Raw genomic sequence first — 22097 nt, 5'->3', positions numbered from 1 at the left:
GATTTTTGTCAACATGATGATGCAGAAAGCTAACTAACCCTGTTATAAAGAATTAAGAGTAGAAATAAACATTGTTTTTGTCACAAGATCAGCTGTGCTGGGATTGGCAGATACAGACATTGCCTGAAACCCTTGCCCCTGAAGGATTGGGCTCTGCCATTCCCAAGACTTCAGGGGCCAGTTCCTATGGTACAACAGCTCTGGGTGCCTGGCCTCAACCTGGGGCATGCATCTGCAAGTGCAAAAAGGGGAATCCTATGGAGTTCCCTTGCTCTGCAGCACGAAACACCCACCTAGGAATCTCCAGAGCAAAGGAACCCCATGGTGTTCCCTGCTCCATGCTTGCTGATGCATGCCCTGGGGTGGAACCAGTGGCTTGTGGTATGCCTGGGTCCCCTACCTCGCCATATTGCTAGGGATAGGAGTTCAGATGTCCTTTGTAATGTCCTGGCACCAACTGTTACCACATTTTCTGTGGCAACAGATTTTGGGCTTTGTCCTGGGATACCCACAAGGGACATCTGAATGGGAACTGCTCTGTCCAGTCTTTTTTTACCTTAACGAATTTTTCTCAAGAGAGTTCATTATGACATTGTACTGTATTATTTGCTGTTAAATTGGGGTTGCACCCCACGGCTCCAGTCAAGACCAGGATGCATTCAGTAGTGCTATGTGGCCTATTAGTCATTAAAAGAAGAGTCATGAACAAGTTATGCAAATCATAGAAAATTAGGGCTGGGAGGGACCTCAGGAGGTCATCTACTCCAATCCCCTGCTCAAAGAAGGACCATCCCCAACTAGATCATCCCAGCCAAGGCTTTGTCTAGCCGGGTCTTAAAAACCTCCAAGGATGGTGATTCCACCACCTCTCTGGGTAACCTGTTCCAATTCTTTACTATCCTCCTAGTAAAAAAACTCTTCCTAATATCTAACCTACACTTCCTTTGCTGCAACTTAAGAACATTGCTCCTTCTTTTGTCATCTGCCACCACTGAAGACAGTCTACCTACATCCTCTTTGGACCAACCTTCAAGTACTTGAAGGTTGCTATTAAATTCCCTCTCAGTCCTCTCTTCTCCAGACTAAATAAGATCAATTACCTCAGTCCCTCCTCAGAAGTCATGTGCCCCAACCTCCTCACCATTTTTATTGCCCTCCACTGGACTCTCTCCAATTTGTCTACACCCTTTCTGGAGTGGGGGGTCAAAACCTGAACACAGTACTCCAGATGTGGCCTCACCAGTCCTAAACAGAGGGGAATAATCACTTCCCTCAATCTGCTTGCACCACTTCTACTAATGCAGCCCAGTATGCCGTTAGACTTCTTGACAACAAGGGCACACTTATTCAGCTTACTATCTATTGTAACCCCCAGGTCCTTTTCTGTGGAGCTACTGCTTAGTCAGTCACCAGTGCATGAGACTGTTCCATCCTAAGTGCAGGACTTTGCACTTGTCCTTATTGAACTTCATGAGGTTTCTTTTGGTCCAATCCTCCAATTTGTTAAGGTCTCCCTGAATTTTAGCCCTACCCTCCATCATATCTACTACTCCCCCCACCCCCCAGCTTGGTGTCATCCACAAACTTGCTGAGGGTGCACTCTACCCCAATTTCCAGGTCACTGATAAAGATATTGAACAACACCAGCCCCAGGACTGACTCCTGAGGCACTCCATTTGATACCAGCTGCCAACTGACTACTACATCAAGCCACTGACTACTACCCTCTGCGCCTGATGATTGAAGCCAGTTTTCTGTCCACCTTACAGTCCTTTCATCCAACCTATACTTTGCTTACAAGACTGTTTTGGGAGACCATACCAAAAGTCTTGCTAAAGTCAAGGTACACAGATTATTAGGCTGGAAGGGACCTCAGCAGATCGGGTCCAGCCCCCTGCACCAAGTGGGAAAGGTAACTGGGGGTCAGGTGACTCCAGCAAGGTGACTGTCTAATCTCCTCTTGAAGATTTCCAGGGTAGGTGATTGCACCATCTCTGGAGGGAGCTTATTCCACATCCCATCCACCGGTCTTCCTGCATCTACAGAGCCAGTGACTTCATCATGACTTGCCCTTGGTGAATCCATGTCAGCTGTTACTAATCAAGGTAATTAAGCACAGTCAGCATGGGTTCGTCTCCAAGTATTTAGAAACGGATTCCTTAAGGACTCGCTCCATGACTTTTCCAGGGACTGAGGTGAGGATGACCAGTCTGTAGTTCCTTGGATCCTCCTTCTTCCCTTTCTTAAAGATGGACACTATATATGCCCTTTTCTAATAGTCTGGGACCTCTCCCGATTGCCATGAGTTTTCAAAGATGTTGGCCAGCAGCTCTGCTATCTCATCAACCAACTGCTTCAGCACCCTCAAGTGCATCCTGTCCAGTCCCATGGACTTCTACCCATCCAGCTTTTCTAAATAGCTCTTAACCTGTTCTTTTGTCACTCTTGGCTGCTCACCTCTTCCTGCCAGGTGCAGTAGTCTGGAAGCTGACCTGACCTGTGAAGACTAAGGTGGAAAAAAAGCATCAAGTACTTTAGCCTTTTCTGCATCTTCTGTCACTAGGTTGCCTTTCTTATTTAGTAAAGCACCCACAATTTCCTCACTCTTCCTTTTGTTGCTGATCACCCCAAGCAAGTGCAAGATGCCTTTATTCCGCACCAGACCTTTGGGTATCCTGTGCAATTTGTTTATTTCATAGTAAACTGTTGCATTTCTTAGATGGCTACTATTCTCCACATGCCTTTCTTTAAATGATGCATTCTGGAAAATGCTAAAAAGGACATAAAATCAGTCTCTGCCACACCAAAGCCAGGGGATATTGGCCTTTTGAGCCCTATGTCCCACAAAGTCATACCTTAGCATACACACACAGACACTTTGACCCCTGTTATGGGATAGGGGTGGGACAGGAAAGGCCCTTGTTTTCTGATCAGTGCAGCCCATTTCTTCGTGAGACACCCTAAAGCTTAGTTAAGCTTGGTTAAGAGGGAACTCTGTATTTTCCAAGGCCTCAGGAGAATTTAGTGTTGGCAGGGTGAAGGGAATACCATATTTGAAGGTCAAGATGAAACAAGGACCTTGAAGATTTGTTAGGTTTTAAAACGGCTGTTTTCTGAAGCTGCAGAATAGTTTGAAAATGTCAAAATAAGACTCAAGGGAGATAAACGAGTTAGGAAGGTGCAGGTGCAGAAGTCAGAGGGTATACTCTAACTGCATTTTATCAAATGGCATTGCTGTTGATCACACAATTGTTGCTACCCCCAGAAGACAGCCAGTGAGGGATACACACAGAGCTATCTGCTAAGGAAAAAAGGGATAGTGGGAGTTGGTAAGTTTTCTGAAAGAACTCCCAAACTAGTATGATAGTCTTGCTTTATCTGCACTGAAAATGAGAACGCTTTCTGAAAAATAAAGATACAGCCTGCTTGCCAAGTTTAACTCAAGGGATTAGAAACCTATGACCCTTGAACCAGATCCAGTCAGTGAAGTAGTCCGACCTGACCCAGGGGAATCGGTCTCGGGAAACTGCACCACATCATCCCTCCAATCCACAGCACTTGCCTCTGCTGCAGAGTCTATTGCTCCACAGGGTCTGAGTTTCCCCTTGCTGCAAAAGTGCTGGGAATCTGGCACCCAGCCACTCAAAAGGGGTCAGGGGCGGAGACTTCCGGCCTGCAGGGATGGTTGGGTCGTAAACTCCAGCCCATACCAGCACAAGCTGCTAACCCCTGATACAGCCTATAACATTTCAGTGAAAACCCTTTAATAATTTCTGTTTCACTTGGATGATATATACAGTAACTGTTAATGGTTCTAAGGAGGATTATGATAAAATCATCATGAAAAATTAGCAGCCAAAGACCAGAAACCTCAACAACCATTTACCAAGATTATCAATAATGAGTAAGTCAACAATATTTTAGTTCCCCAAATAGGTAACTTAGTAAGACTAGGCAAGTAAAATTATTCCCTTGCATTCAAAAGCCTGTCTAACTTTATCCAAACCCTGCAACCGGTTCAATAAAAAATATCGTCCCACAAAAAACCTTGCCACAAGGGCCATATACAAATCTCAGTCCATGGACAGAATTTCCACTTACATAACCAAGGGTTGTGCCTTCAATCAGAGCTGGAGCAGTTCATAACTTAATGATAACCATGAATTCAACCACCTACATTTCTCCAAAAATTATTATATACAAACTACGATTTCTATGCATGCAGCAAATGCTGCAACCCATCATAGAATTTTAAATCAAGAGCTACAATTATACACTGAACAACAGACAGTTGCAATAATGTGCACACAATCAGCTCTCACCACATTTGATGTTAACTAATAAAAGCAGAATGGTCTGATAAAAGGCAAAGAGAAATGATCTAATTCAACTGCCCAAATGAAAGCTCTAACTAAAATTTAGCTCGGGGTGGAAAGCCAATTATTTGACAGCTGTTCTAAGAATCTTAATGTTATTATATGCTGAGGAATAAAAGCTATTCACTAAAACTACAACCTCTAGATTTACCTTTCCTTAAAAAGCTGTTTGACTGTCTCCGAGCTGCTCAGAAAGAAACCCATAATCATTATTGAATGCAGTATTATTCTTAGTAGCCTATTTCATATGCTCATATACTTGGCATTTATTCACACAAACCCTATATAAAAGTTCTTGCCAAATGAACAGGACAGATATTGCCTAACACCAGATTAGAAATGCCTAGAATGCAACAGCTGGCCACATTCACAATCAGTCTAAATATTACAAAGCAAGGTAAAAATTTTAGCATTTTTAATTCACAGAGCAAAACATGAGTTTATGAAATTCAAATATGTTAGCATTTAGCAAGCCAATATAAGAACAGCTGCTCCCTCTAGTGTTAAAAATAATGTGGTGTTACATGTTTAAACAAAATCCTGGAGAAATAATACAATACATTAAGTACAAACAATCCAGGTGTTTCTTCTGTTTTCTAATTACTTTGAATTATATGGGGTACAATGTTCAGCCTGTAAATGTTACAAAAGCATTAGCAGATTTGCTCAAGGCCAGCTCCTCTTGAACCTCACTCATGGCCCAACTGTCCTTCATGAACCTGCACTCAGAAGGGAAAGGTGATGCACACCTCTGACTGTTCACTCATGTGGTTATCTCCTCTCATGCATTTTCTGCAAAAGGGATGATCTGTATTTGCTTTACTCAGTCCTCAGGGCTGTACAGAAAACCTGACTTTGTCTCTAATCCACTATGATTTCTGTTTTTTTATTACATAGCTTTAAGTAAGTTAAACCAACAATAAATAAATAAATAAATACACTTTAATGTATTAATACCATTCTGTTCATAAGTGCTTAACTGATCGTTTTTAAATTCAACTTGTGGAAGGGACTCTAAAACAAATCCAACTGACTGTTACCCACTCTAGTGGTATTTCTGATGCTGTTTCTGTTGAGAAACGCAAACATACAATTATTTTAAAAAACTCTATTCAATTTTAGATTTCCATTCCACTATAAAAGCCTACCTACCTGTTCACTGAGGAAACATTTTTTTTTGTTACAGTTGATGAAGTTCCAGCTATGCAGTTTTTTGTCAGATTTCCAATGTTAAAGACAAATAAATGGCCTCTGTCCAGCTAGTATGATCAAAGGCATTTTTCTTTTTATTCTGATCTCTCTTACTGGGGGTAGAGTTGACTCTTTTTTAATTAGAATATCTACTGAAATATCTAAGATTTTAAATGCAAAGCATCCATTGCCTCCCCAGAGGAGCTAACCACACAGTGCAGATCAGGGTGTGAGGACCAAGGTAATATCAGTTTCTCTCACTCATGGGACTATTGTGTGCATGGTGTATCCCTGGCATGTATTAAAAGCAGCGATTCTCAATCACAACCCTGTGCAACCCTGATTTACAAGATGAACCCTGAATTCACAGCATCAAGAATATTCCAACCTGTTGTAGTCTTTCTGAATTCTTTGCAACAGAAGAATTGCTCTATTATTTTCTGTAGTCAAAAAATGAGTGAAAGCTGGAGAGCTGGCACTTTCCAAGGGTGCCTTGAGTCTAAAGAAGTTGAGAAGCACTATGCCAGAGCAATGTCAGGGTTGCATTTAACTTGTGCAACATCCAGGGTTGAAATGGCAGCTGGGACCTGGCGCCACACAGGCATGTCTCTAGCCATGCTTCATTTCTTTCTGCCATGCCCTTCAGTTCTTTCACAATTCCCATGTTGTATATCTCCAATAGAGAACAAGAAACAAGTTACTTAGCCCCTATGCACATCCTCACCTTTGGCAAGCATGTGTCACAGCTCTTCAAGTTTGGAAACCTTTTGATTTAGCAGTACCTGCAGGACATGCTGCTGAGTCCTGCTCCTTTTTATGCTTTGCATTGAGGTCAGTTCATGCTTCCCATCAGCTCTCTCACCTGCAAAGTCTTAACTCATGACTTCAAGGAGAAAAGGAAGTGGGGTGAAATGTGACTATAGATAGTGATGAGACATCTCAAAGAATTCCAGTTGCTAGAAAGGTATCCAGGTTGTAGCCATATTGGTCTAGAGGAAAAGGCAATCAGGACTCATAGTAGAGATAATATTTTATTAGACCGACACGATTTTTGCAAAAAAAATTCTTTAATGGCAAGCTTTCAGGCACAAACACCCTTCATCAGGCATTGGAGAAAAGATTGTAAAACTTCTCCTGGGTAGAAATGAAAGTTCATATTTCATAGGATTTCACAGAGTGAAATCTTTGAAATTTTGACTCTTCCGAGAATTCCTATGAAAGAAGTCCTCCCAACATTATGGTAGTTTATTGTATGGTTGGTTTTAGCATTGGGTGTCTAATTAAACCAGTGGTTCTTGACCTTTTTCCGACCTGAGGTACCCCTTGGAAAGTACCAGCTCTCAGATTTCACTCATTTTTTGACAGAGCAATTCTTCTGTTGCAGAAAACACAGAAAGATCAAGATACAAGGCAAAATGTTTTAACACTCTAGATTTCTATTGGATCTCTGTGTTTATGTTGGGAATCATAGCTTGTACATCTAGGAGTTCTAAAACTGTGTGGCATCCCACTGCACCCAAAAGGATCTCAAGGCATCACTACCCTGGTGGAGAATCACTGATTTAAACCAGATTAATGTGAGGTTATTTAAGGGTTTTTTTGGTTCCCACTGACAACTTTTATCATGTATTCTTCCATAGTTAATTGAAAAGTAATCACCACAACTAACTTCTTCCCAGAGATGCAGAATATCCTGTGTTTTCTATTAGCAGTACAAAGATAGAAAATAAGGCTCCTTACAGATGTGAAAAACAAACAAAACAAAGAACCAGCACTTTACTTTCAGCTCAATGTGCCCCTGAGCTGAGCACAGAAGATGCCCAGTCGAAGCATCACGTTAGTTTGGCCCAGCTCACCCAAAGTCTGTATAGATCAGGCACTTCAGTGGGGCTTTCTGACGCTTTTATCAAATAGCTGATTGACACAGCTATTAGAAAAAAAGTGCCAAAAAGGCCCACTGAAGCACATGATCTATACAGACACTGGGGAACTAGGTCAAACCAACATGCTTCCTCTTCCGGTAAAGCTCTGGGGGGGTTTTTCCAAGTCTCTCAGCAGCCTAAACTGCTATGGGAGAAAAATAATACTGTGAATAAGTCAGAATTTTGTGATTATATTGGTAACCATGTAAAAAAGCTTTTTTTGGTATGAACTCCAAGGCAGAAAAACAGGTAACGTAGAATTCAATGTCATTTTAGTTCAAAAGAACTTCACAATGAACTGTAATGAAATTTCTTGTATAAGGGAAACAGATTAACCAAAAATACAAATTGGGCTTTCAACTGATACAACTAACAAGCTTACATGCAAGGTCAGATACTAAATAAAAGGGATAGTAAAGCAGCTCCAAAAATCCCAATCTGGATGGGGAAAATTTCCCCAACACAGGATCTGAGGAAGATAGCCGTGGGTCATCCTAAACTTTAGGATTTAACAAACACACATCTAAGAGCTGATGGGGTGTTCTCAGGACAGGAGTAACATGGAAACACAAAGCTATAGCACATAGTGCTGTTGGCCAAAGCACAGACTGAGAAAACTGCTGCTACTCACACAGGACCCCCTGAAGCTATGCAAGTTATGTCAAGGGCCTCTGGGATCAGAAGACTTTAACTGAAGCTTACAGCCACCAGAGCCTACCCATTGCCCTGGGCTGAAGAGAGCGCGCTGTGTCTTTTGGAGGCACAACATAGAATCTCACCCATAAACTCTTATACCTACTGTACTTTAAACCATCACATCTGTTATTGAAAACTGAGTTCCAAATAAAGTGGTTCCCAGTATTTCTAATCTGCATCATGAAGATTTTGATAACATAACCAATGCAAACAGACTGGAGATAAGACACAATTTAACTTCTTTTAAAGCTGTGTCCAAAAGATCAAAATGAATGCATATAGAAGAGCCACCAACATTAAACAAGTAATAATTCCACACTGAAAGAGGAAACCATCCATCTTACTCTACCTCACATGGAAAAGACCATTAAGAATGGGATACAAAATAATCATGTGTTGTCTTGTAAGTCACTTGCATAGAAATGTACAGGCTGAAGAGAAAAAAAATATTTTCCAGCCAGTAAAAATTTTATAAGCAATAATCTTGGCAACATGTCTCATTCTCCTTTTTCCACCAAGAAGGCCCTGAAGAGAGAGAAATTATGCTAAATTCCTGATCCAACAAAGATATACGCGCACACTTGCTTTTCTCCAGTGACTGCTTTGTGCAAAAGTCTTTACGAGACTGAGGCCCAAAAACCTTCTGTAAACAACCAATCCTTTCTGGAAGTCAACATCTATAAGCAGTGTTTATGTCAATAGTCCAGTCTATTGTTCAATACTCAGTTTGACGACATAAAAGGATTACTCACCGATCAATCACAATTTCTTTCTGTCTTAGCAACCCTTCTTTGATTTTCATTGGAGATTCCCAATTGGGTAAATCCTGATACCCTGTTGCTGGGTAACCTTGACGAGAAGAGCCAGTCAAAACCTGAACAAAAAATAAATTATTTAATTAGTTCTAAAGAACAGTAAGAATACAGAACTTTCTCTGTTCTATAAATGTTAAGGGATCTATTCTTTCTGAAATATAAGACTTTCTTGTATACAAATCTGCAGCATGATCAATTTTCCTTTAAGTAATACAATCAGGCAGATAGTAAAGTTAAGAAAGTGAACTTTCTTATCAAATCTTGTTTGTTTTTTTTAAAGACATTTTACATATCTCTGAAAACACAGTTGAAGGGACAAAGCCACTCAGAAGTCAACTACAATGGAGTTAAAGGAAATACTACAATGCACTGGATATACATTTCATTAACTTCATCCATCTTTGAGCAATATACAACAGATTGATAACAAAACTGCTGCTGTCTCCAAATACCAGTTCTTCATCATAATTCCTTTCACTCACTGGATTTTACATAAAATAGACTACATGAAAAATAATACAACCTCTATCAATATAAAATGCACTTAAAAGAATACAAGTGGGATTCAGTTTTAGCTAAATTTCAGGGCCAAATTCTAAAAAGGTTTTAAGAATTAAAAATGACACAAACAACACATTTTCACATCTCCATGTATTTTCAACAAGGCTAGAGTTCTATAAAATCACATTATTAACTGTATGAAATCATATTTCAGCAATTTCTATTGAGGTTCTAGGAAAACCTCTTCTATTTGTGGTATTGTAAAAAGTGTCAGTATTCTCATCTATTTTTCTCACAAAGGGTATGAACACTACACCATTTCCACATATACAGTGTGAAGCTTCCTTTTCACTTCCAGTATAGAATGTGTAAAAAGTATATATAATTACAAACCTTTTTTTTAACTTAAAAAGAAATTGGTATTTTAAAACATTTTAATCTTGCAGAATTATAGAAAACCTTTATCAATTCGAAGGCTTTCTGAGATAAACTCTATTAATTTATACATTGTATAGATATCTATAGTTTTGATTGCTGGATGACTAAAATTTGGTCATAAACCATTAATTAAAATTATGTTTAATTTTCCTGATGGATGAACATTACATGACTAGTATAGAAAACACTGAAGAAGCTATTTTTATAGGACTAGTGTGTTAAGATTTCCATATTTTGGCAGTGTCGGAGTGATGTAGCCATGACGTTCCAGGAATTACATAAAAGCCAATGATTTTTTTGGACTAACTGAAATGTTGAGATAAATTTAGAAAAGCTTTCAAATGCAAGGCAAGTCTTTCAAAAGCTTGTCTGACTTTATTGCAATTGGATATTGCAATAACATCACAAAAATCCTTGCCTTTTAAAAACTTCCATAAACAGGAAACAATGTCATCATCGACACATTTTCAGCTAAGTAAGGCTGTCTGTCATCTTTTTCAAAAATTGTCTCATGCATCTGACTTTTAATTTTCTGGGGAGACCGAAGGATTTTATAAACTTACAATCCCTCTGGTACTTCAAACATTAAATATTTTTTAAGTTACTTAAACAGGACATTTTCAAATTGACGCTCACTAACGAGTCCTAATTTAAAACCTGACTGGACCATCTATCTCTGTATGTCTTCAAGTCATGCCATGCGTCTAATTTCGGCAGAGGATCTTGGAGTGAAGCTTTAAAAGTAGCAAGTAAAATCCACCAACCATGACAATAATAAATAAGGCCAAAAAGACCTTACCTTTAGGGAGGCAATCAGAACATCAAGCACAAGACCATGCTAGCCTCAGCTCAAGTAGAAGTTCTAGTGAGAAGCACTACTGCATTTACTCGATTCTAAGACGAAGTTTCCCACTCCCCACACTTAACATGGGGGGGCGGGGGTACCCTTGTTTTAGAATCAAGGTCGGGGGCACATGGCTGCTATGGCTCAGGCTCCAGCTCTTACCTGGGGTCATGGCTGTAGCCACAGCTGCTGCCTCCCTCCCCCCACCTCTGCACCCCATCTTCGGTGGGGCAGGCAGGGGGCAGAGGTGGCAGGGGGATAACCAAAAATGGTACTCAAAAGGACAAAACTGTAAAAAAGCACAATAAAAACATTCCTTCTATCAAAACACTCCATACTACCTGCCTCCCCACTGCCTGCCCCCCTGCAGTAGTGGAAGGGGGGGCAAATTAAAGATGACCCTCCAATATTTAGTTTCTCTACGTGGAAAATTATAACTAATGTATAATTCTTCCATGTATAGAATCTAACTATTGGGAGTTACCTGAAATTCAGGGTTACCTAGGATTTGAGTAAATACAGCATTAGCAGGACACTAAAGTTCTGGCTCCTACTCTAAAAGAGTCCAGAAGATTGGGAGAACTGAAAATTTTGAATTTAAATACCTTACTTTATTCTTGGTTTTTGTCATTTACTTCTAGCAGATGAAAAAAGCATTAATAAAAGTAAGTGCTTTCCCCCCACATTTTTAACTGAATGCCAATTTCTATCCAACAGCAGCTCGATGCAAATCACAAATAAAAATAAATTAATAGTCTAGTAAAGGGATGGCAATGTTTTTGGGCAGAGTGCCGAAAACACCCGTAACCTTGACTTGTAAGATATACATGTGCCCGGGGCAGATGGCAGGGGAGCCATAAAGGGCCTGATACTTGTTGTAGCAGCGCACCCTTGTCCTCCCCTCCCTGAGGTGAGCATGCTAAGCAAAATGCCTTTCCGTGCCATGCTCTGGCATGTACGATGGGGGTTGCCTAGCACACAAGAACTACAATTTACACTTCATTATGTTAGAAAGTTGCAAAAATTTACAAATCCAAATAAATGTATGTTAAGTTAAATAACTGATTAAATACAACTAGTGCATCTCTTGGTTAAGAATTTAAGTACCACCAAATTTTGCGTAAATATTTTATATAGTTGCAAATCTAGATTTCTTAACTATTACCAGACAATCACCTGGAGTACTGTGTCCAGTTTTGGGCTCTGAACTTCAGGAAGGATGTGGACAGCTTGGAAAAAGGTGCAGAGGAGAGCGACAAAAATGATTAAAGGCCTGGGAAGCATGACAGGCTGAAAAACTTAGGGTTATTTAGTCTGGAGAAGAAAAGACTGAGGGAAATTTGCTAAAAGTCTTCAGATATCTGAAGGGTGATCATGGATGGAGATAGACTGTAACCCCAGGGGACAAGACTAGGCATAACAGACTAAAGCAGAAGAAATTCAGTTTAGAGATTAAGAGAAACTGTCTGATTGAGGGTAGTCATGCACTGGAACAGGCTACATAGAGAAGCTGTGGAATTTCCATCCCTGGAAATTTTCAAGAGCAGGTTGTGCAGGCACTTGGCTGGGATGGTTTATAGTCAGGGACAATTCTGTTTTGAGTAGGGGTCAGGACTAGATGACCTTGTGGGGTACCATCCAGCCCTAATATCCAAAGATCCTATGAACCAGAAGAGGGTATGAGGGAGAAAAAAAATCAACCTTCCTTTAGGAAAAAACTAAGGACAAATACAAAACAATAACAACTGGAGGACTAATACTGGGGAATTCAACCACCTTTGATTTAAATCAATCTATCCCACACAAATCCATCCCACACACGTGCATCCATGTGTGCACCAGCACTGACAAAATGCTGTCTGGAAGGTGTCTGAAAGAAGTTTTCCAGGTGAATAACTTAAATCTCATCAATTATTCATGACAACTTGTTCCACGTTAGTCTTGCAAGACTTGGTATTAGCATCTGTAGTATCTGGCAAATAAAAATTGTCACATTTCTGTTCATGAAGAACGTTCCTTTAAGTTCTGTCGTATAACATTTCCCTTCAGCAAAAGGAACAGTTCACCCCTACACAAAAAATTAAATCTAAAGAAGAACCTCTGTATTTGGCTCTGATGCTATGGTCTAAATATAAAATCATCTGGTTTCAGTATTAAGATACTTAGTCATTCTAATTATAGACACTGACTTTGGTAAATTCTTTAGGTTTCCTCCTTACAATTCCCTGCAATTACAATGTATGAGGATTGCTTATGCTTAGTATTAATTTAGTATTAATTTTACAAAGTAATACCAACCTGATAATGAAACTAACTTGATGACTGTATAGCTGTATCATAAAAACATTATGAAAGATAGCATGCATGCTCCCTTTAGAAAACCACACAGCTTCAGAATTTTGAGGACGTGGATACTGTCAATCTAAAACCCCAATTCAGTTTCTGGAGCTCACAAACACTGAGATTCAGTGTCATTTCTTTCCCTGTTCTTCATTTTCCTATGTAGCTGCAGACAAGGTACACCAACATAAAATCACTGCTATGAGAATCTATTTTGTGCAGCCAAACAGACCATTGCCTTAGAATGTCTATCCTAACAGCAAGAAACTTTGTCGCATGCTAAAATCATTGAATGGTGCCTCATTTTTTGGCCTTTGCCAGTTCTCCAACTATACCACTATTTGCCCTCCTAGTCCCTACCGGGTATTGGGCTAGGATTAGAAAGCTAGAGAAACAGCCTTCAATCTAAGCAGAGAAGATACTCTCCCTTGTTATCTTTCCCTGACTCTTAGAGCCAAGGATTCATTTATTACATTACTCAGAAACATTGATCCGAGATGCTGAATCAGTGTCCTGTGCAGTACCTATCTATGCATTTGCCAATTCCCATTCACAGCTCTAACCATACACTGGAACTTCCAATAAGTAAGCTAATACAATAACTGGCTGGGACAAAAAAAAAAAATCCAGTCAGTAAGGTCTTCTCCTTAAGGAAGACTACAGGATGTAAATAAGTTAACATTTCCAGAAAAAGTCAATATCTCCCATGCTTGAGATACAGCTCAGTTCTATGACACGAGAGTGGAATCCTGCTTTCCTAGAGGTAATTTCTCCCTCCCTTGTCCAGAGTAGCCAATCTTCTATGGTCCTTCTCTTGAGCACCTGAGTAGAAGGAAAGGAAAGCTGAATTTAGGTAAATCCTTTTCCACCAGAGACGGAGCAGGGTGCTTCCATATCCTGTCACAGGATGGCAGGCACTAGCATCATCAAAGGACTTAGCAGCCATCCACTGTTTTGAATCGAGCCCTACAAATAACAACAGGCATGACACATGACACCCATCCACCACTAACTGCTAGCTTCTCTTCCGTAAGAGACATAAAACCAAGACTTTGGGCAATTACTGCCAAGGGTTTTACATTTTTTCAAGGATATGAGGGTATCAACATGATTCCAACATTACATTCTGCTTTTGCAAGATTCCCTCTGTAGTTTCAAGAGGCAAAGTTAGTCTTCAGCTGCTAAAACAAAGGGCAATGTATAAACAAAGAATCTAAATAAATATAACCCATCTCACTGCTTGACAAGGATAAGTTTTGGCTCTTATGCTAACCAATGAGAATGAACTTTCATTAGAAAAGTTACTAAAATGGATTGGGTGGGGAGAGATTAAAGACTATTATTGAAATGTGAAATAGTCTTGAAAATTATTTGGAAGCCTCTGCTCTAGATACTTTTTTGAAGCATTATTTCAAAACCAGTCGATCACTTAAATCCAATGCAAAAACAGTTAAAAAAAATCAGATGGACATGCAACAAAACAAAAAATATCTATTTTTGTTATAAACTGACTGTGCAACCTATGTCAGTGAAATACCAATGACACTTGAAAGTATGAGACAGAATAAACTTTGGAAAGTTTATTTAAACATATGATAAGTGATTTGCCAAATAGTTGCTACACAATGCGTTCCAAAATACACATCAACAGTAAGTACATAAAACTTGTGTGACAGACAAATCTATTTTGCTTTGCTTTTTTAAGAAGATTTTTGTAATATAGACAATCTTTAGCGTTCACTAATATTTTCTGGTAGACCTATCAAAAGTAAGTGTTTTGGTGGTCATTTCAAATAGACAAATTATTTTTCCATTCCTTGTATCCAAGTGCTATAAATACTTTCTGAATAGTGCTCAAAATAACAAAGACACACTTCATTCATTGAGAACACATGGTGCCGAATACTCCCAACAAGTTTCCAAATAGCTTGAATTGAGTGGTAACACCACACAGGTGGTCCAATTACATCTGAGAACTTTTTGTCCTCTAAAGCCAGTAAATCAAGGACAGGGAACAGAATTCATTTTTAGAAGTCACATATAATACACAAGCAACACTCCCCACTCCAGCAACCACCACCCCCCAAAATTACAAAAGATCTTAGTCTAACACTTGAAGTGTTCTTTTGCAGCTAGAAAACACAACTATTTCTGCTGGCTGGCACCTCTTCCAAGCGTATTTAGCTTAGATTGAAAACATCTGTTCAGCTGAAACCATCCCCTTCACACAGTGCTTTCCAAAGGTCCTCACTAACTTGTTGTTTTTTTTTTACTTTCAGGACCTGGCAAGCTGTCAAGTCACTGCTAAGACACAGATAGTTGCTGTAAGTCTTTGTTGTACTAGCTTATATGCAAATATTTATTGCTGGGACACACATTGCTGACTGATATCATCATGTTTCCCAACAATTTGAATATTTTTTTTACTAAAATGTATTTAGGATATGCTGATATCCAAAACTTTCTCCTGCTTTTTCCTTAAAGCATTCATCCCTCCACCCCTGACATGAGCCACTCTAATTAAAGCACCCCAAAGCATGTGTAGAGACGCCCTCAGCAGCTGAGCAGAAGGGTAAACCACCAATAATATATTTTGTATTCTTTACTAGGTGGCAACTAAGCAGTAAGAAAAAGGATTTTCTTCCAGAAATACTCTTTCGTGAGAATTATTAAAACAGCATATCAACTTCTATCTTACAACAGTGAAAATTCCAACAGAACTATTACTCACAAGTGACAGGAAGCTAAAAATTATATAAAGTCAGGAGTGTCAAAAATATGGCCCTCAGAGCTGCTGTATCCAGCCTGCTCGGCTTCTGATGGACCACTGGAAGTTGTGCACAGGGGAGGAGGAAAGGGGCCTGCCACTCAGTCCAGCACCCTTGGACCCCAGTGTACAGCAGCCAGAGGGTCAATGAGGGCTGGCACAGCCCAGGTTGTCCTCCAGTCACTTTGTGTCCCATGGCAGACAGAGCCAGAACTGTCACTGCTGCATGCTCTGGGCTGAAGCTAGCTGCTACCCCAGCATGAAACACATGTATCAATGGCAGCAGCTCCAGCTCTGGTATGGGGCATGCAGTGGGATCTGGAGTCACTGTCTCGTGGACTGGCCAGGAGTTGGAGCTACTGCTGCTACAGCCACCCCATGGCTGGGCTCCATCTGGCCTCCAAGGAGCCCAATCTTACCTCCTGCCCTTGGCTGGATCTGGAAGTTTGATACACTTGGTTTAAATGAACAAATACATCTGGCCAACTGTTTGCAGCTTCATGAAATTAAAGAAACCCAGAAAACATACTACATACAGATTCTACGTAATCAGTCACAAAAGGACTAAATAAACTCCTGCCTCCACAGAAGGGCACAGGTCATGGAACAAGCCAGGAAGCTCTGCTAACTGTATAGATCCAACCGTTCTTTCCTCTTCTGGGTAAGGAGGAAGTTTGGGATTCTGAGACTACAGCAGGGGTCATGGATTAGTGCTGTAGCTGCTTCACAGCCTAAGAGAAGAGAAGAAGAAGAAAAGAACAAACTCTCCTCTCCCTCCCCTAACACTGCTTCCCAGATTTCAATCCATTTAGCCTGAGTGTCAGAAAGTGGAACTGCTTCTTAATTCAAACCCCTGTGAAGCAAAGATAAAGGAAGTCTCAAAAAAGTTCAGTGACTTACCAAAAAGTCACACAGAAAGCCAGCAGGAGAATCAGGAACAGAACAAAACAAAACAGGTGACTTGTGGCACCTGTATTCTGGCCACCTGCTTCATTATACTCTGCACTGCTGCCATGTGAACAGGAGTGCTGCCACTCAGCAACAGGCAGTGGGTAAAACTCTTACAACAGCAAAATCTCAATGTTACAAAAAAATCAGCTGCTTTTGTAAATCCTATTTATTCTGAGTCAGATTTTGTTCTCAGTCATAACCGTGCAGCCCTACCTCCAAATCAAAAGCATCTAATAGGGTTCTGCAGGAACTGGACTTAAGTCTTCCTTAACATCCTCACTGATAACACACAGAAATCATAAAAAAAATAAATTTGGAAATTATGTTACAAATTAGGAGCAGCTGTGACATACAAATGGTCCTAGAGAGATTAGAAACATCACCAGAAGATAATGAAACCATATACCTTGGATGGAAACAGTTAAATATGCTTCATGCCATCATGTAACCTGGAAGGTAATTAGTATGAGAAAACAATTAACTGTCTGATTTGCTGTCCACTGGCAAGTGTTCAGCTGCATATTCTGACTAGAAAAAAAGTGAATGCAACTGTAGTCAGAAAAATACAGTATCATCAGACTATGGAGAAGATAGCTCTAGTGTAAACCCTCTTTATATGGCTCTGGTTTAAGCTCTCCTGGAATATTGCATTCAATTTTGGGCATAATATTATCAGAAATATAATGACATACTAGATTGAATTCGGAGAAGTGCAACAACAGTGACCAGAGAGATGCAGGGACTGATTTATGAGGAAGAGATCAGAAGAGCTAACTACCTGGTGCACAATTTGAAGAGACATGATATCAGTTTGAAAATATTTCTAAGGATTGAGAGTAATCATTTACATAATGTATAGCATATGGTAACTAACGGCCAAAGTTGAGGAAATAAACAATTTGGATTATAAAATTAAGGAAAAAAGTTTGAAAAAAAAATTTGATGACAAAAATTTCCCAAAAGGAATTAGGGGAAGTCCCACGGCTTAGAAGTTCCCTGCACAAAAACACTAGAACATAGAGGGTACAAAGTGTGCCCTGGCAGAGATGTGGTCATAGTAATGTAACAGTTTCTTCCTTCTCACTACAGTATATAATCTCAAATGGGGACAAGTAATATAACAGTATAATTTAGGGTACAATTTACCCCTCTATGTCTAAAGGAGGACCAACCCCATATATATAGCGCATAACATACTCACAATTAAATTAATAAAGGTTCCACCTTAAATACACCTGGATCACATCCGTACCATATACATGCCACACAAGGGACTTCTGAAGAACAAAAGGCCAGAATGACAGTTGCACTAATTGGTATCCCAATTCCCAGAAATCTAAATGAGCACTGACTGGAATCTTGAAGTTAGCCAAAAAGAACCCTACTCAAGAGTGTTTTCCTCCCAGTTTTAATATTCCTTTGCTTTCATTACTATTCCTGTACGTGTGTCTTAGAGAGTTTGCAACATTATTGAGAAAGCAACATAAATAGTTTAGATATTTCTCCCCTCTTTTGGCTACTTATTTCAGTTTCTGTTTAGATATAATAATGATAAAAGCAGAGCTCTGCTTTATAAGGTGGATCCAATTTGTTGTGTTAAGCAGACCTCCACTAATGCATTCCATTGTATGATATTTTTATTGAAATTGTATTAAACAATCTTTACAAGAACCAGCTACCATTTATGGTAAAGAAAATTATCATCTTGGTTTTTATGAGTCAATTATTGACAGAATAAAAGCTCTCAATACGAAAACAATGAAAAGTTAAACAGTTTACACAGCACTGTGCTGCACTTTGAAAGCAATTTTTCCTCCAGATTAAATGCAAGGGGGTGTGAACTGGAACCACACATCAAGCACGAGATGAGATAACATCCTTGTTCATTTGAGGCCAGTGACAGATGGGTACATTTATGCCCCAGAAACACTTAACCCTGTGTCACATGGGTTGGTGTAATTTGTCCTCTTTCCTATTATCACAGTCTCTTTTGTGATGAAGCCCAACAGTCCAATCAAGATCATGTCCCCACTTAGTCAGTAAGATAAGATAGTTACTGCCCACAATTTAATTAAGTGCAAAGCACAAAAAATTATCATAGACAAGCAACAGGATTGGAGGACGAAGGAAAGATGAGGATAAAAATAATCAGATCAGTTATGTAGCCTAGGCATAGGCTTGCACAACAGGAAAATTCAATGGTAAAACTCCCATTAATTGTAATGGATCAAGCAAGACCAGATCCTATATAATTCCAAAGCTTTCAGTAATATTAGTTTATGCAAAAGGTCCCTAAACTAGCCATTGCTAAGTAGGTGGCTGCTAAAATGCAGATATAACAGCATAACCAGGTCCTGAGAAGGAAGAGTATATGCAGGCTGGCTGATGGCCCAGGAGAAAAAAATGAAGGTAATTGAGTCCCAAGATGAGAAATGGGAAGTTGAAATTGGCATCACTGGCGGAACAGAGACATGGTAACAAAACAAAATAGGTACAAAGCAGAATTATGTACTTCTCATTAAAGTCTCTTGCAAAACTTGAAAAAACTAGGCATGAAAAACTGGGCATTTGGGAAAGTTTTTAACACTAAAGCAACCGGTGCAGAAGGGCAGCAGTTGCATTTTGTATTGAATGGGAACTTGAACATGATAGTAAAACATGGAGAGACTAATGTTAGGAGGTTTGGGGTTGAGAGATTTTTGCTTTATTTTTATCAAGATTTCAAAAAAACTTGTTAATAAGACTCATTTCAATTTCAACATGCTAGGATATCAATCACATATAACTATCTTTCATCTGACACAGAAAGGAATATTTCTGATTTCCTAGAAACATTTCAAAAAATTGATTGGCATAATAATGACTGCAATTCACTATTGACGTTCAGCATTCTGGATCTCCTGAGTTTTCAAAGTAGTCGTATTATGGCTTTGCTTTGTAATCACATAGAGATCCCAGCTCCCTTGTGCAAGACACTTAGAAACATAAGGGGGCAGTCCTGGCCCCAGAAGGCTGACACTGGTAAGCAATCTATTTGCTCAGAATCTGTCCAGCCACTTAAGTATTCTCGTTTTACACAGACCCCATCTCTGTGACAAGGAGTCAGCACAAAACCTACACACACAAGTGAAAAATATTATTGGGCACTGTATGACTCATGAGAACATCCTTCTCTCTCTACTTCTACAGCAGCACTGCTGATGAACTTATCCACACAAATTATCTGAAACTAAAATAAAAAAAGGCATAAAAATTCATTTCTGAACCTTGCAAAAATGATAACACATTGTCAGGGGTACCTCTCTCATGGACAAATAATACTGTCTTGTTTGTGGTATGCCAATTACTCAGTTGTGCTCTACAAGTTTCCCCATCTCTGCCCCTTCTCAGCCAGCACACACTGATGTGAAAGAGGCATTCCCAAAGCTGAGCGCCAGATTATGCAACTCCACCTACATATCTACCCATTAACGTTAAAATCATGACACTCACAAAGCAACAGAAATACCATTCCTTAAACTCTGTACCAACACCAATATTTTGTGTAAAAAACTGCTTCCATTTATATTCTGGCAAACCTTACAAACACAAATCACTTGTAGGTGCCATTTAATATATGCTGTTAAGAGTAACAGTGCCTGGAATTTTCCATTGATAACAAGCAGGTCTTTCCTAAGTATAGAAGCACTTGTTTTATAAAGTGTTCATATTATCTTCCTATTACATTTAAATTCACATGTTCTTGACTGTAACATTCAGGAGACAAACAGGAGCCCACTAGAACACTGGCTGAGTTCCTCTTCCTTCTTTGAAGCTTTCTGCAATGCACCACAGCTAAATTGTTAAAATTATTTCTTCAATCCATTACTCCAAACTGGGATTCAGTCCGACAGAAGTGTGTAAATAGTTATTCAATTTCAAAAAAGCTAACACTGATATAAAATTAAGATTGAAAACTTATGCACCAAAAATCCAGGAAATAAATTATTGAACCACTTATCTACATTATAATATCATTTAGCCTAGGAACAGAAATTACACACAAATCAGTATAAGTGATCGGAAACCAATTCAGATCTGTAACACAACAGAAGTTCAATGTCATAAACTGCTTTCAAAATGGCTGGAAACAGTTTAAGATAAATCTGGATGGAGGTAGTATCAGACTTAACTGATTTAGGTTAAATCAGTTTATTGAGCTTCTGTCCAAGATCCTCTCCTAATTCAAGTTAACTTGCAGTCCTCCAGCATCCCAGGATGCTTTGCACCTCCCTCACAAACCTCCCTTTGCAAGGTGGGCAGGCTAGCCTTGACCCAAGCTGTCTGTTCCAGCCAGGCAGAAAGGCATGCTCTGGCACCCCACAGCTTCAGATGTGGGCCACTGTTGGCATGTGGCTGCATTTCCAGAAACAGAATTAAATGTCTGTTCACTTGCTTATCAGTTCAATCTATACAGTTTAAAGTAACCCACAAAGATTGAATCAATTCAGCCTTGGGCTTTTTGACTGTCTGTACTTAGCCTTAGAGACCAGAAATTGGATCAGCACCCAGTTTTAGGTAGTACATGCGTGCACCCATGTGCACGCGTATACACACACACACACACAACAGCCGGTAGACAAGATAAAACAGATTAGCAGGTGGGAAGTCAAGATTAGCAATGAAATAATCATGATTAGCACATTAACAGTCTCAGCAAATTAACCACCCAAAAAGTTTCCAGGGCTGATAATATCCTAATTTCCGATTCTCTAATGTGATAGATGTGGCAGATTTATGTTAAATGTATGCTGCTGCTATGTCTATATACCTAATTTATCAAGCACTTGTAAAAATATGTCACTATTTTTCTTTAAGTTGATCTCATCTTTCCTGCCAGAGGTAGTATAAACCCATGAATATAAGTGCTGTCTTTAGCCTGTATTTGAGAACGGGACTTCTTTCCATGCTTTGCAGCCCTGGGCTGATTGAGGGAGATTGGGCCTGGTTGCAGGAGCCTATGGAGCCTGCCTGCAGCTGAGGAGCCACCTATGTCCCCCTCCTCCCACCCCCCAGTTCCATGATTGTCATCAGGAAGGAAGGGGTAAGAGAGGGGGAGTGAGCTGCTGGACAGGGTTTGTTGAGCCTAAGCTAGAGGGGGGAAGCTGGGGGAGGGGGAGTGAGGCAGGAGGGCTCCAATCAACCCACCCCCTCCTCCAACTCAGGCTGAGCAAACCCCAGCCAGAAGCTTGCTCTCCCAGTCCCATCAGCTCTCCC

General features: G+C 39.8%; 1 protein-coding gene across 1 annotated transcript in view; it reads right to left on the bottom strand.

Moving 5' to 3' along the window:
- CEP85L (centrosomal protein 85 like) overlaps window positions 1–22097 on the bottom strand; it is a gene marked incomplete at its 5' end in the record, with an annotated part of 176194 nt that overhangs the window by 44071 nt on the left and 110026 nt on the right. The window contains one exon of the mRNA XM_014525436.2: window positions 8938–9059. Coding sequence (XP_014380922.1) covers window positions 8938–9059 — 122 coding nt within the window. The remainder of the gene's footprint in view (window positions 1–8937; window positions 9060–22097) is intronic.

Source organism: Alligator sinensis, unplaced genomic scaffold (genome assembly GCF_000455745.1).
Source record: "Alligator sinensis unplaced genomic scaffold, ASM45574v1 scaffold1343_1, whole genome shotgun sequence".
Lineage (NCBI taxonomy): Eukaryota > Metazoa > Chordata > Crocodylia > Alligatoridae > Alligator > Alligator sinensis.
The sequence above is the reverse complement of the archived record's forward strand: the minus strand, read 5'-3'. Positions and strand labels throughout refer to the sequence as shown.